Source organism: Nothobranchius furzeri, unplaced genomic scaffold (assembly GCF_043380555.1).
Source record: "Nothobranchius furzeri strain GRZ-AD unplaced genomic scaffold, NfurGRZ-RIMD1 Scf035, whole genome shotgun sequence".
Lineage (NCBI taxonomy): Eukaryota > Metazoa > Chordata > Actinopteri > Cyprinodontiformes > Nothobranchiidae > Nothobranchius > Nothobranchius furzeri.
The window spans coordinates 235,239-250,129 of NW_027223052.1; the positions used below are offsets into that span (position 1 = coordinate 235,239).

Sequence of the window (14,891 nt, forward strand, 5' to 3'; positions counted from 1 at the left end):
ACAACTCAATAGATTCTACCTTCTTGTAACGTTTCAGCCTGATTGGACCTTGTTTTCACACAAATGAACCCAGAATGATGTGAAATTGTGCTTAGTGCAGCATAATTCTGGGTGCCATTTACAAACCATTACTGCTAATGACTCCATTCCTTTTTGTGGTTGTAGGGGCTGTTGGTTGGAGTACATTAAAACAAACCTGAGCTCTCTAGAACATTCAGAAGCCAAGTTATAAGCCCACAAAGGTGTAACTGGACTGCTTCTTTAAAGTGACACCAGGCCCGGTGACCTTTGGGACATGGTTTGACCCCCTATAGGAAAGTGCTATCATCATGAAACGTTCAGATCACTTACAACTCAATAGATTCTACCTTCCTGTAAAATTTCAGCCTGATTGGACCTTGTTTTCACACAAATGAACCCAGAATGATGTGAAATTGTGCTTCGTGCAACATAATTCTGGATGCCATTTAAAAACCATAAGTGCTAATGACTCCATTCCTTTTTGAGGTTGTAGGGGCTGTTGATTGGAGTACACTAAAACAAACCTGATCTCTCGAGGACATTCAGAAGCCAAGTTATAAGCCCTCAAAGGTGTAAATGGACTACTTTAAAGTGACACCATGCCCGGTGACATTTGGGACATGGTTTGACCCCCTTAGGAAAGTGCTATCATCATGAAACGTTCAGATCACTTACAACTCAATAGATTCTACCTTCCTGTAACATTTCAGCCTGATTGGACCTTGTTTTCACACAAATGAACCCAGAATGATGTGAAATTGTGCTTCGTGCAACATAATTCTGGGTGCGATTTAAAAACCATAAGTGCTAATGACTCCATTCCTTTTTGTGGTTGTAAGGGCTGTTGATTGGAGTATACTAAAACAAACCTGATCTCTCTAGGACATTCAGAAGCCAAGTTATAAGCCCACAAAGGTGTAACTGGACTACTTCTTTAAAGTGACACCAGGCCCGGTGACCTTTGGGACATGGTTTGACCCCCTATAGGAATGTGCGATCATCATGAAACGTTCAGATCACTTACAACTCAATAGATTCTACCTTCTTGTAACGTTTCAACCTGAATGGACCTTGTTTTCACACAAATGGACCCAGAATGATGTGAAATTGTGCTTCGTGCAACATAATTATGGGTGCCATTTACAAACCATAAGTGCTAATGACTCCATTCCTTTTTGTGGTTGTAGGGGCTGTTGATTGGAGTACACTAAAACAAACCTAACCTCTCTAGGACATTCAGAAGCCAAGTTATAAGCCCACAAAGGTGTAACTGGACTACTTCTTTAAAGTGACACCAGGCCCGGTGACCTTTGGGACATTGTTTTAGCCCCTATAGGAATGTGCGATCATCTTGAAACGTTCAGATCACTTACAACTCAATAGATTCTACCTTCTTGTAGCGTTTCAGCCTGATTGGACCTTGTTTTCACACAAATGGACCCAGAATGATGTGAAATTGTGCTTCGTGCAACATAATTCTGGGTGCCATTTACAAACCATAAGTGCTAATGACTCCATTCCTTTTTGTGGTTGTAGGGGCTGTTGATTGGAGTACATTAAAACAAACCTGATCTCTCTAGGACATTCAGAAGCCAAGTTATAAGCCCAAAAATGTGTAACTGGACTACTTCTTTAAATTGACACCAGATCCGGTGACCTTTGGGACATGGTTTGACCCCCTTAGGAAAGTGCTATCATCATGAAACGTTCAGATCACTTACAACTCAATAGATTCTACCTTCCTGTAACATTTCAGCCTGATTGGACCTTGTTTTCACACAAATGAACCCAGAATGATGTGAAATTGTGCTTCGTGCAACATAATTCTGGGTGCCATTTACAAACCATAAGTGCTAATGACTCCATTCCTTTTTGTGGTTGTAGGGGCTGTTGATTGGAGAACACTAAAACAAACCTAACCTCTCTAGGACATTCAGAAGCCAAGTTATAAGCCCACAAAGGTGTAACTGGACTGCTTCTTTAAAGTGACACCAGGCCCGGTGACCTTTGGGACATGGTTTGACCCCTTATAGGAATGTGCGATCATCTTGAAACGTTCAGATCACTTACAACTCAATAGATTCTACCTTCTTGTAACGTTTCAGCCTGATTGGACCTTGTTTTCACACAAATGAACCCAGAATGATGTGAAATTGTGCTTCGTGCAACATAATTCTGGATGCCATTTAAAAACCATAAGTGCTAATGACTCCATTCCTTTTTGAGGTTGTAGGGGCTGTTGATTGGAGTACACTAAAACAAATCTGATCTCTCTAGGACATTCAGAAGCCAAGTTATAAGCCCTCAAAGGTGTAAATGGACTACTTCTTTAAAGTGACACCAGGCCCGGTGACCATTGGGACATGGTTTGACCCCCAATAGGAATATGCAATCATCATGAAACGTTCAGATCACTTACAACTCAATAGATTCTACCTTCTTGTAACGTTTCAGCCTGATTGGACCTTGTTTTCACACAAATGAACCCAGAATGATGTGAAATTGTGCTTAGTGCAGCATAATTCTGGGTGCCATTTACAAACCATTACTGCTAATGACTCCATTCCTTTTTGTGGTTGTAGGGGCTGTTGGTTGGAGTACATTAAAACAAACCTGATCTCTCGAGGACATTCAGAAGCCAAGTTATAAGCCCACAAAGGTGTAACTGGACCGCTTCTTTAAAGTGACACCAGGCCCGGTGACCTTTGGGACATGGTTTGACCCCCTATAGGAATGTGCGATCATCTTGAAACGTTCAGATCACTTACAACTCAATAGATTTTGGTTTCCTGTAACGTTTCAGCCTGATTGGACCTTGTTTTCACACAAATGAACCCAGAATGATGTCAAATTGTGCTTAGTGCAGCATAATTCTGGGTGCCATTTAAAAACCATAAGTGCTAATGACTCCATTCCTTTTTGTGGCTGTAGGGGCTGTTGATTGGAGTATACTAAAACAAACCTGATCTCTCTAGGACATTCAGAAGCCAAGTTATAAGCCCAAAAATGTGTAACTGGACTACTTCTTTAAATTGACACCAGATCCGGTGACCTTTGGGACATGGTTTGACCCCCTTAGGAAAGTGCTATCATCATGAAACGTTCAGATCACTTACAACTCAATAGATTCTACCTTCCTGTAACATTTCAGCCTGATTGGACCTTGTTTTCACACAAATGAACCCAGAATGATGTGAAATTGTGCTTCGTGCAACATAATTCTGGGTGCCATTTACAAACCATAAGTGCTAATGACTCCATTCCTTTTTGTGGTTGTAGGGGCTGTTGATTGGAGAACACTAAAACAAACCTAACCTCTCTAGGACATTCAGAAGCCAAGTTATAAGCCCACAAAGGTGTAACTGGACTGCTTCTTTAAAGTGACACCAGGCCCGGTGACCTTTGGGACATGGTTTGACCCCTTATAGGAATGTGCGATCATCTTGAAACGTTCAGATCACTTACAACTCAATAGATTCTACCTTCTTGTAACGTTTCAGCCTGATTGGACCTTGTTTTCACACAAATGAACCCAGAATGATGTGAAATTGTGCTTCGTGCAACATAATTCTGGATGCCATTTAAAAACCATAAGTGCTAATGACTCCATTCCTTTTTGAGGTTGTAGGGGCTGTTGATTGGAGTACACTAAAACAAATCTGATCTCTCTAGGACATTCAGAAGCCAAGTTATAAGCCCTCAAAGGTGTAAATGGACTACTTCTTTAAAGTGACACCAGGCCCGGTGACCATTGGGACATGGTTTGACCCCCAATAGGAATATGCAATCATCATGAAACGTTCAGATCACTTACAACTCAATAGATTCTACCTTCTTGTAACGTTTCAGCCTGATTGGACCTTGTTTTCACACAAATGAACCCAGAATGATGTGAAATTGTGCTTAGTGCAGCATAATTCTGGGTGCCATTTACAAACCATTACTGCTAATGACTCCATTCCTTTTTGTGGTTGTAGGGGCTGTTGGTTGGAGTACATTAAAACAAACCTGATCTCTCGAGGACATTCAGAAGCCAAGTTATAAGCCCACAAAGGTGTAACTGGACCGCTTCTTTAAAGTGACACCAGGCCCGGTGACCTTTGGGACATGGTTTGACCCCCTATAGGAATGTGCGATCATCTTGAAACGTTCAGATCACTTACAACTCAATAGATTTTGGTTTCCTGTAACGTTTCAGCCTGATTGGACCTTGTTTTCACACAAATGAACCCAGAATGATGTCAAATTGTGCTTAGTGCAGCATAATTCTGGGTGCCATTTAAAAACCATAAGTGCTAATGACTCCATTCCTTTTTGTGGCTGTAGGGGCTGTTGATTGGAGTATACTAAAACAAACCTGATCTCTCTAGGGCATTCAGAATCCAAGTTATAAGCCCACAAACGTGTAACTGGACTACTTCTTTAAATTGACACCAGATCCGGGGACCTTTGGGACATGGTTTGACCCCCTTAGGAAAGTCCTATAATCATGAAACGTTCAGATCACTTACAACTCAATAGATTCTACCTTCCTGTAACATTTCAGCCTGATTGGACCTTGTTTTCACACAAATGAACCCAGAATGATGTGAAATTGTGCTTCGTGCAACATAATTCTGGGTGCCATTTATAGCTCTTTTCCATCGCCTGGTCTGGGACGGTCAGGTCTGGGTATTATGGACCGGTATGTACCGGTATGGGTCTAGAAGTTTTCTGGCAAGCGTTTCTATCACATTCCAGGCTCCAGTAACTAGGCGGGGTAGCGTAATGCGTCACGCGCGATGTGTGCCTTAACGTCACACAGCTTGACGAGATCGCGCCAAAACACAACAACAATGGAGTCCAGTCACCAGCGCGTTCTTTCTGTTCTTGGTGTTTGGTATATTCTTTACACCCACATCACGATAGCGTTTAGAGCTATGCTGTGCGCATCGAGGAGGAGGGCAGCTGAAAGTCGACGACGCTTTCTGAAATTAATATCGGACACGAGGCATAACTTTCTACTGTTGAGACAAAGACGGAGGCGCCAGGTGGTAAGTAACTTCTAATGCTGTAATACATGTCGTTATAATCTCTGAAGGGGTGTGTAGGGCAACTATCAAAAAACAAAAACAAAAAAAAAAGCACCAAAATCAAATGGTTTGGTTGTATATTGGTCATTTAAGACATGCTAAACATGAAAGGCCAACACCTAACTAAGTTTCAAACAGCTTCTGCACTCATGGTGATGCTAGTCAACAGGAGGGCCTGAATCCTTCACTCTTTACTTCCTGGGCATGTCATAGATAAGTTGTGCAGCTGTACTGAAATTATTATAATTAATTATATAGGTAATTACAAGCAATAACACATTTGTGCATTTTATAAAGTGAACAAAACATAACCAGTCACTGGTAGTGCCATAAAGAACAGCTGTTATTTTAACCTTAAACAAATTCTATTGATGTGAACTTTATGTCTATAACCATACTGTTTCAATCTTTTTCACAGCACTATTCTTTTTACTTTTACTGTGTCATGACTGTTTTTTTTTTTTAGTTGGCTCTTTTGAATCAGCGACGGCAACCAACTGTGTGGGCCTTCAGCCGTGCCAGCGCCTTCTGGGATGTGACCATGCCAAACTTCACTCCGTCAGATTGGATAGCTCATTTCAGAATGTCAGAAGAGACCTTTTCATATCTTTGTTCCAAGCTCCGTCCAGCCATGCAGAAGAGGAACACCAACTTCAGAGCCTGCGTGCCACTCAGGAAAAGAGTTGCAATTGCACTGTGGAAGCTTGCAACTAACAGTGAATACAGGAGCATCGGGCTTCTTTTTGGTGTCAGCACGACCTCTGTGTGCCGCTGTGTGCAGGACTTCTGTAAGGCTGTCTGTAAACTCTTGCTTGCCGAGGTTATTGCTTTTCCAACTCTGCAAAAGCTACAGGAAATGGCTGACTATTTTGAGACCAGGTGGGGGGTTCCTCAGTGTGTGGGTGCCATCGATGGTTCCCATATCCCAATAATCGCACTACAGGGATTCCACACAGACTACTTCAATAGGAAAGGTTGGCATTCCATAATCCTCCAGGGCATTGTGGATGGCAGAGGCATGTTCTGGAATGTTAATGCAGGTCAGCCAGGTAGCTTGCATGATGCCCGTGTGCTGCGATTGTCCACATTTTGGGACTTGGTTGCTCATGGACAACTGCACCCAACTAGTACCAAGAACATTGAGGGAGTAAATGTAGGCTTTTATGTGCTCGGGGACTCTGCCTATCCTCTGCAGAACTGGCTCCTAAAACCATTTTCTGACAACGGTCGTCTCACTGCTGAACAACAGGCGTACAACAGGAAAACGTCCAGAGCCAGAGTTGTGGTCGAAAATGCATTTGGGAGGCTAAAGGGTAGGTGGCGATGTCTTCTGAAGAGAAACGACAGTGATGTAGAGCTTCTTAAACACATGGTGCTGACCTGTTGTGTGCTTCACAATATCTGTGAGAGCCATGGGGAGGAATATACAGAATGTGACGCACCTGCTGATGAACCAGTGGTTGCAAATATGCAGGAAGTTGCAGAGGAGGGCAGTGATGTGCGTGAAGCTCTGATGCGACACTTCACCCGCTGACCTCAGTTTGTGTTTTTTCTTTCCATTTACTTTGTTTATTGTTTTGACACTTTTAACTGTTCGAAGCCTGTAGTTTGAACTGAAATGTTTGTTTTATTTTCAGAACTTAATAAAGTACACTATTTTACTGTTAACGAACTGTTGCACCTTTTCATTTTAACATATATTTAAGGTGGGCTGTAATGTAATCTACATTTATTATGTAAACGTAAATTTGCGAGCAAAAATTTTTAAGACAATTCATGCACACCTTGTTTTTCTTTGAAAATTTATTGATAAAAAGGACAGACGGATAAAAAAAATTACGGGACAAATACATAGCACCTTACTGCCTGGGTGGTGGCAGGAAGTCAGAGGAGCTGCCCATTCTTTGTGCGACCAGTCCAAGAACAGCATTTAGGGCACCCAAATGTTCAAAATATCGCTCTGCGATCTGTAATTCATGTTGCCTTGCTGCTGCTGCGTCTTGTTGCATCCAGTTAACCTGCTCCCGGCTTATGCCTTCCATTCTGTCCATCTGCCTGCCATCTGCGATCTGCAACTCATCAAATATCACCTGTGTCCGTGCTTCCAATCGCCGTCTTCGGTCACCTGGAAACAACAACATTGACAATTACATTTGTGTTTATATGGATATCAAAATGTCAGTTGTCCAGTGAACTTGTCAGTTTTGTTTATGCACAAAGCAATTTTTAGAATGGTCAGACACTACCTGTGCGTCGACGACATGGTAGATGTTCCTCTCGAGTGGTAGTGGACAGAGGTGATGGTGGTGGCGATGGAACTGGCCGAGGTGATGGTGGCACAGAAGGTACGGACAGAGGTGATGGTGGCACAGAAGGTCCTGGAGTGCTACTTGAGGAAGTGGATGGTTCCTCTGAAGAGGGAGTGTTTTCCGCTTCAGATGTGTCTGAAAAACACAGATCAAAAAATTAGTCAGTAAGAAAAGGTCACGAAATAAATCGGTAAGAAAAGCACAATATTTTTACAGCAAAAGAGCATATAGGCATATAGTAAACTTAATAAAACTGCTATGATTTAAGGCCATTTTGTCATTTGGAACGTGTCCACTAGATGGCAGTAATTCGCCAGTGACGTACAGATTAATTGCAATTTAATGTTATATTCTTATTCATCCGAAAAATATATACTTGTTAAAAGTCCACTCTAGGCGAAAAACACTGCTGGCACGACTTTTGGGATATTTATAATATTAGATCAGCTCGCTTCTTCTCACTGTGCGTGCTCAGCTGTATAAAACAATGAGATGCTAACAACACTGAGATGCTAATGTGAAAGGCTAACCGAATTTCCCATGTTTTAAACAATGAGACGCTAACAAGAAAGGCAAACGCCGCTCCAGCCTCATGTACTCAACAAGGACATGCTAAACATGAAAGGCTTATATCGCGAACAGCGTGTTAAGAAACACGGGGGAATGCTAAATGAAGGTTAGCATAAACACGAGGGGATGCTAAGGCTAGTTAACATGAGGGGCTAAATCCTTTACTTGCTGAGCATTTCTTAAATAGCTGCTGCTATTATTCAGTGTTTTTGGTGCTGCAATGAATGGCCTGCAGAGCTAAAAAGACAACAAAAGAAATGCTTACCAACAGGGTTTATGAGTGACTCCAGGATACTGGTCGCTGAGTCCAGGCCTCCTTCGCTGCCTCGGTTTGACGGTCTGTGTCCATAAATAGCGTCCACCACATCGTACCACTTCCATGTACTTCGCCCATTCCCACTACGGCCGTTGCTGTCCTTAACTTTTCTGTAGTGGGCTTTTATTTTTTTCAGCTTAGCACGACACTGCTCGGAGGTGCGCTGGAATCCTTCAGCTGCCATGCGCTGAGAAACTTCTTTGAAGACTTTCTCATTTCTTATCATCCCATCCAGCTCGGCCTGAATGTTGCTATCTCCGATGATGGTGAGGAACGTTTGAAGCTCCGCATTGGACCAAAAGCTATTACTTGCAGGCATTTTCACACACAAGAAGTACAGCCAAACAAACACTGGAACTCGACTCACTTCTTTTTCCATCCCCTGGGATTGTCGCGGGTAGTTACGTAATTTCTCCCCCAATCAGAGGACTCTGGACCTTTTACGCTTTGGCTCCGCCCAGACCAAAAATCTCTGGACCCACAACAGAAGGGGTCCCGCTCTGGCCCGCTACTGGACCGGTTCGGGTAGTTTCCTGGACTGGTTTAAACAATCGAAACAGAATATTTAGTGACCCGATCCTTCCCATTCCATGCCAGTTTGGTCGGTGGAAAAGGCCTATTAAAAACCATAAGTGCTAATGACTCCATTCCTTTTTGAGGTTGTAGGGGCTGTTGATTGGAGTACACTAAAACAAACCTGATCTCTCTAGGATATTCAGAAGCCAAGTTATAAGCCCTCAAAGGTGTAACTGGACTACTTCTTTAAAGTGACACCAGGCCCGGTGACCTTTGGGACATGGTTTGACCCCATAGGAAAGTGCTATCATCATGAAAGGTTCAGATCACTTACAACTCAATAGATTCTACCTTCCTGTAACATTTCAGCCTGATTGGACCTTGTTTTCACACAAATGGACCCAGAATGATGTGAAATTGTGCTTCGTGCAACATAATTCTGGGTGCCATTTACAAACCATAAGTGCTAATGACTCCATTCCTTTTTGTGGTTGTAGGGGCTGTTGATTGGAGTACACTAAAACAAACCTAACCTCTCTAGGACATTCAGAAGCCAAGTTATAAGCCCACAAAGGTGTAACTGGACTGCTTCTTTAAAGTGACACCAGGCCCGGTGACCTTTGGGACATGGTTTGACCCCCTATTGGAATGTGCGATCATCATGAAACGTTCAGATCACTTACAACTCAATAGATTTTAGTTTCCTGTAACGTTTCAGCCTGATTGGACCTTGTTTTCACACAAATGAACCCAGAATGATGTGAAATTGTGCTTAGTGCAGCATAATTATGGGTGCCATTTACAAACCATAACTGCTAATGACTCCATTCATTTTTGTGGTTGTAGGGGCTGTTGGTTGGAGTACATTAAAACAAACCTGAGCTCTCTAGAACATTCAGAAGCCAAGTTATAAGCCCACAAAGGTGTAACTGGACTGCTTCTTTAAAGTGACACCAGGCCCGGTGAGCTTTGGGACATGGTTTGACCCCCTATAGGAAAGTGCTATCATCATGAAACGTTCAGATCACTTACAACTCAATAGATTCTACCTTCTTGTAGCGTTTCAGCCTGATTGGACCTTGTTTTCACACAAATGAACCCAGAATGATGTGAAATTGTGCTTCGTGCAACATAATTCTGGGTGCCATTTACAAACCTTAAGTGCTAATGACTCCATTCCTTTTTGTGGTTGTAGGGGCTGTTGATTGGAGTACACTAAAACAAACCTAACCTCTCTAGGACATTCAGAAGCCAAGTTATAAGCCCACAAAGGTGTAACTGGACTACTTCTTTAAAGTGACACCAGGCCCAGTGACCTTTGGGACATGGTTTGACCCCCTTAGGAAAGTGCTATCATCATGAAACGTTCAGATCACTTACAACTCAATAGATTCTACCTTCCTGTAACATTTCAGCCTGATTGGACCTTGTTTTCACACAAATGAACCCAGAATGATGTGAAATTGTGCTTCGTGCAACATAATTCTGGGTGCCATTTAAACACCATAAGTGCTAATGACTCCATTCCTTTTTGTGGTTGTAGGGGCTGTTGATTGGAGTATACTAAAACAAACCTGATCTCTCTAGGACATTCAGACGCCAAGTAATAAGCCCACAAAGGTGTAACTGGACTACTTCTTTAAATTGACACCAGATCCGGTGACCTTTGGGACATGGTTTGACCCCCTTAGGAAAGTGCTATCATCATGAAACGTTCAGATCACTTACAACTCAATAGATTCTACCTTGTTGTAGCGTTTCAGCCTGATTGGACCTTGTTTTCACACAAATGGACCCAGAATGATGTGAAATTGTGCTTCGTGCAACATAATTCTGGGTGCCATTTACAAACCATAAGTGCTAATGACTCCATTCCTTTTTGTGGTTGTAGGGGCTGTTGATTGGAGTATACTAAAACAAACCTAACCTCTCTAGGACATTCAGAAGCCAAGTTATAAGCCCACAAATGTGTAACTGGACTGCTTCTTTAAAGTGACACCAGGCCCGGTGACCTTTGGGACATGGTCTGACCCCCTATAGGAATGTGCGATCATCTTGAAACGTTCAGATCACTTACAACTCAATAGATTCTACCTTCCTGTAACGTTTCAGCCTGATTGGACCTTGTTTTCACACAAATGAACCCAGAATGATGTGAAATTGTGCTTTGTGCAACATAATTCTGGGTGCCATTTAAAAATCATAAGTGCTAATGACTCCATTCCTTTTTGTGGTTGTAAGTGCTGTTGATTGGAGTATACTAAAACAAACCTGATCTCTCTAGGACATTCAGAAGCCAAGTTATAAGCCCACAAAGGTGTAACTGGACTGCTTCTTTAAAGTGACACCAGGCCCGGTGACCTTTGGGACATGGTTTGACCCCTAGAGGAATGTGCGATCATCTTGAAACGTTCAGATCACTTACAACTCAATAGATTCTACCTTCCTGTAACATTTCAGCCTGATTGGACCTTGTTTTCACACAAATGAACCCAGAATGATGTGAAATTGTGCTTCGTACAACATTCATTCTGGGTGCCATTTAAAAACCATAAGTGCTAATGACTCCATTCCTTTTTGAGGTTGTAGGGGCTGTTGATTGGAGTACACTAAAACAAACCTGATCTCTCTAGGATATTCAGAAGCCAAGTTATAAGCCCTCAAAGGTGTAACTGGACTACTTCTTTAAAGTGACACCAGGCCCGGTGACCTTTGGGACATGGTTTGACCCCCTATAGGAATGTGCGATCATTATGAAACGTTCAGATTACTTACAACTCAATAGATTCTACCTTCTTGTAACGTTTCAGCCTGATTGGACCTTGTTTTCACACAAATGGACCCACAATGATGTGAAATTGTGCTTCGTGCAACATAATTCTGGGTGCCATTTAAAAACCTAGGGGCTGTTGATTGGAGTATACTAAAACAAACCTGATCTCTCTAGGACATTCAGAAGCCAAGTTATAAGCCCACAAAGGTGTAACTGAACTACTTCTTTAAATTTACACCAGATCCGGTGACCTTTGGGACATGGTTTGACCCCCTTAGGAAAGTGCTATCATCATGAAACGTTCAGATCACTTACAACTCAATAGATTCTACCTTCCTGTAACATTTCAGCCTGATTGGACCTTGTTTTCACACAAATGAACCCAGAATGATGTGAAATTGTTCTTCGTGCAACATAATTCTGGGTGCCATTTACAAACCATAAGTGCTAATGACTCCATTCCTTTTTGAGGTTGTAGGGGCTGTTGATTGGAGTACACTAAAACAAACCTGATCTCTCTAGGATATTCAGAAGCCAAGTTATAAGCCCTCAAAGGTGTAAATGGACTACTTCTTTAAAGTGACACCCGGTCCTGTGACCTTTGGGACATGGTTTGACCACCTATAGGAATGTGCGATCATCATGAAACGTTCAGATCACTTACAACTCAATAGATTCTACCTTCTTGTAACGTTTCAGCCTGATTGGACCTTGTTTTCACACAAATGAACCCAGAATGATGTGAAATTCAGTTCAGTTCAGTTTTAGTTTATTTGTCATATGCAAGTTAGCACAGGGTCAACATTGCAATGAAACGTGTATGACGAGCAGCGGTCTCTCAGCAACATGATACAGGAGAAAATATAATAAAATATAATAAAAATATAATAAAATAAAGCAAAAAAATATATAGTAAGGAGCAAAATATTAGAGAGACATGGTAAAAGGGAAAAGATGACTAAATACATATGTGTCAATAAAGAAAATCCTCAAAAGAAATATGACGGGAGGGCAGATGGGATATTGCACAGGAATGAGCTGCAGAAAATTACAGTATTGCACTTTAGATATAAATTACAGTATTGCAGGATATAAATTATGCAGGATATAAATTACAGTGTTGCACTTTGGATATAAATTACAATAACAATAAAGTGAAGTGACCAGTACGGATTAAATATAGTACTTGTGAAGCTGCAGGGTAGCTTCTGAGTCCTGTGTTGTGTGTGTTTAGGTGTTGTGGTTGAGGTGTCGTATGGCTTGATGATAGAAACTGTTTTTAAGTCTTGTAGTCCGAGCAGACAGACTCCTGTAACGTCTGCCAGATGGTAACAAGGAGAACAGCTGATGTGCCGGGTGGCTGTGGTCCTTGATGATGCTGTGTGCTTTCCGGAGGCATCGTTGGAGATAAATGTCCTGAATGGCAGGAAGCCTCATGCCAGTGATGTGCTCTGCTGCTTTCACCACCCTCTGTAGTGATTTGCGGCTGCTGGCAGAGCAGCTTCCGTACCACACTGTGATGCACCTCGTCAGCAAGCTCTCAATTGCACACCTGTAGAAATTTGAGATGAAGCAGGCGCTCACGCCAAACTTCCTCAGCCTCCTCAGGAAGTAAAGCCGCTGGCGAGCTTTCCTGATAGTAGTGTCTGTGTGAAGGGTCCAGGAGAAGTCCTCAGTGATGTTGACTCCAAGGAACTTGAAGCTGCTGACCCTTTCGACCTCGACCCCGTTGATGCGGACGGGTTGGTGTTCCCTGACTGGTCGTTTCCGGTAGTCCACTATCATTTCTCTGGTTTTGCTGATGTTGAGAGTCAGGTTATTTTCCAGGCACCACTCGTACAGTGCCATCACCTCCTCTCTATAGGCCGTCTCATCATCCCCTGTGATGAGGCCTATGATGGTTGTGTCATCCGCAAACTTGATGGTGATGTTGGTCTCATGTTTAGCAACACAGTCGTGTGTGAACAGGGAATATAGGAGGGGGCTAAGCACACAACCCTGGGGCGTACCTGTGTTTAGGATGAGTGATGAGGAAGTGTGCTTACCAACTCTCACCACCTGGGGCCTGTCTGTGAGGAAGTTTAGAATCCAACTGCAGATCGGTGTTCCCAGCCCAAGGTCGACGAGCTTCGTGGCAAGTCTTGAGGGGATGATGGTGTTAAATGCCGAGCTGTAGTCGATGAAGAGCATTCTTGCATATGTATTCCCTTTCTCCAGGTGAGTGAGGGCGGTGTGTGTTGCCAGGGTGATGGCATCCTCTGTGGCTCTGTTTGTCCGATAGGCAAACTGAAGAGGATCCAGTGTGTCAGGGAGGGAGGAGCAGATGTGACATTTGACCAGCCGCTCCAGGCACTTCATGATGACGGATGTCAGTGCAACAGGACGGTAGTCATTCAGACAGGAGACCACTGATTTTTTGGGAACGGGAATGATAGTGGATGCTTTGAGGGACGTCGGGACCACTGACTGCCTCAGGGAGAGGTTGAAGATGTTGGTAAACACCTCTGCCAGCTCGTCTGCACACACTCTGAGTAGCCGGCCTGGGATGCCGTCTGGTCCTGGAGCTTTGTGAGGATTGACCTTTTTAAAGGCCCATCTCACAGCTTCTGTTTCCAGAGTTAGAGTTGCAGCCTCACTGTCCTCTTGAGGGTAGAGGATCTCCTCTCTGTTGTCTGCATCAAAACGAGCATAGAAGTTGTTCAGCTCGTCTGCGAGAGATGCAGTGGGCTGAACACTGACTGTGCTGACCTTCTTGTAGTCAGTGATGCAGCGCAGTCCATTCCACAGTCGCCTGGTGTCAAAGCTGTGGTAGCCGGACTCCATTTTGTCCCTGTAGTCCTTTCTGGCCTTTTTTATGGACTTTCGGAGGTCATACCTGGCTGCTTTATATGCGTCAGCATCTCCAGAGTTAAAGGCAGAGGTTTGCGCTTTTAGCTTGGCGCGAACGTCTTTATTTACCCAGGGTTTCTGATTTGGGTATATGTGGACAGAGGTTTTTGTGATGATATCATCCATGCACTTCCCAATATATCCAATGACAGAGTCTGTGAGTTCATTGATGTTGCCATCAGCTGCATCCACAAATATCTGCCAGTCAGTTGTCTCAAAGCAGTCCTGCAGGACCTCCTCAGCCTCACTGTCCCATTTGTAAATAACTCTGGAAGCTGGTTTTTCCCATTTTAGTCTTTGTCTGTATGCAGGCAGCAGCAGAATGGAACAATGGTCTGCCTTACCAAAAGCTGGGCGGGGGAGGGGTTTGTAACACTCTTTGAATGGAGTGTAACAATGGTCCAATGTTTGATCACCTCTTGTGG

General features: G+C 43.1%; 1 protein-coding gene across 1 annotated transcript; it reads right to left on the minus strand.

Moving 5' to 3' along the window:
- Window positions 1-6,756: 6,756 nt before the first annotated feature.
- On the minus strand, window positions 6,757-8,898 carry LOC107374656 (uncharacterized). Its single transcript, XM_015942798.3, has 3 exons — window positions 8,238-8,898; window positions 7,340-7,537; window positions 6,757-7,218 (listed from the first exon to the last, which is right to left on the minus strand). The coding sequence occupies exons 1-3, from the start codon at window positions 8,665-8,667 to the stop codon at window positions 6,953-6,955; spliced, it is 894 nt and encodes a 297-aa protein (XP_015798284.3). The 5' UTR covers window positions 8,668-8,898; the 3' UTR covers window positions 6,757-6,952.
- Window positions 8,899-14,891: the final 5,993 nt, after the last annotated feature.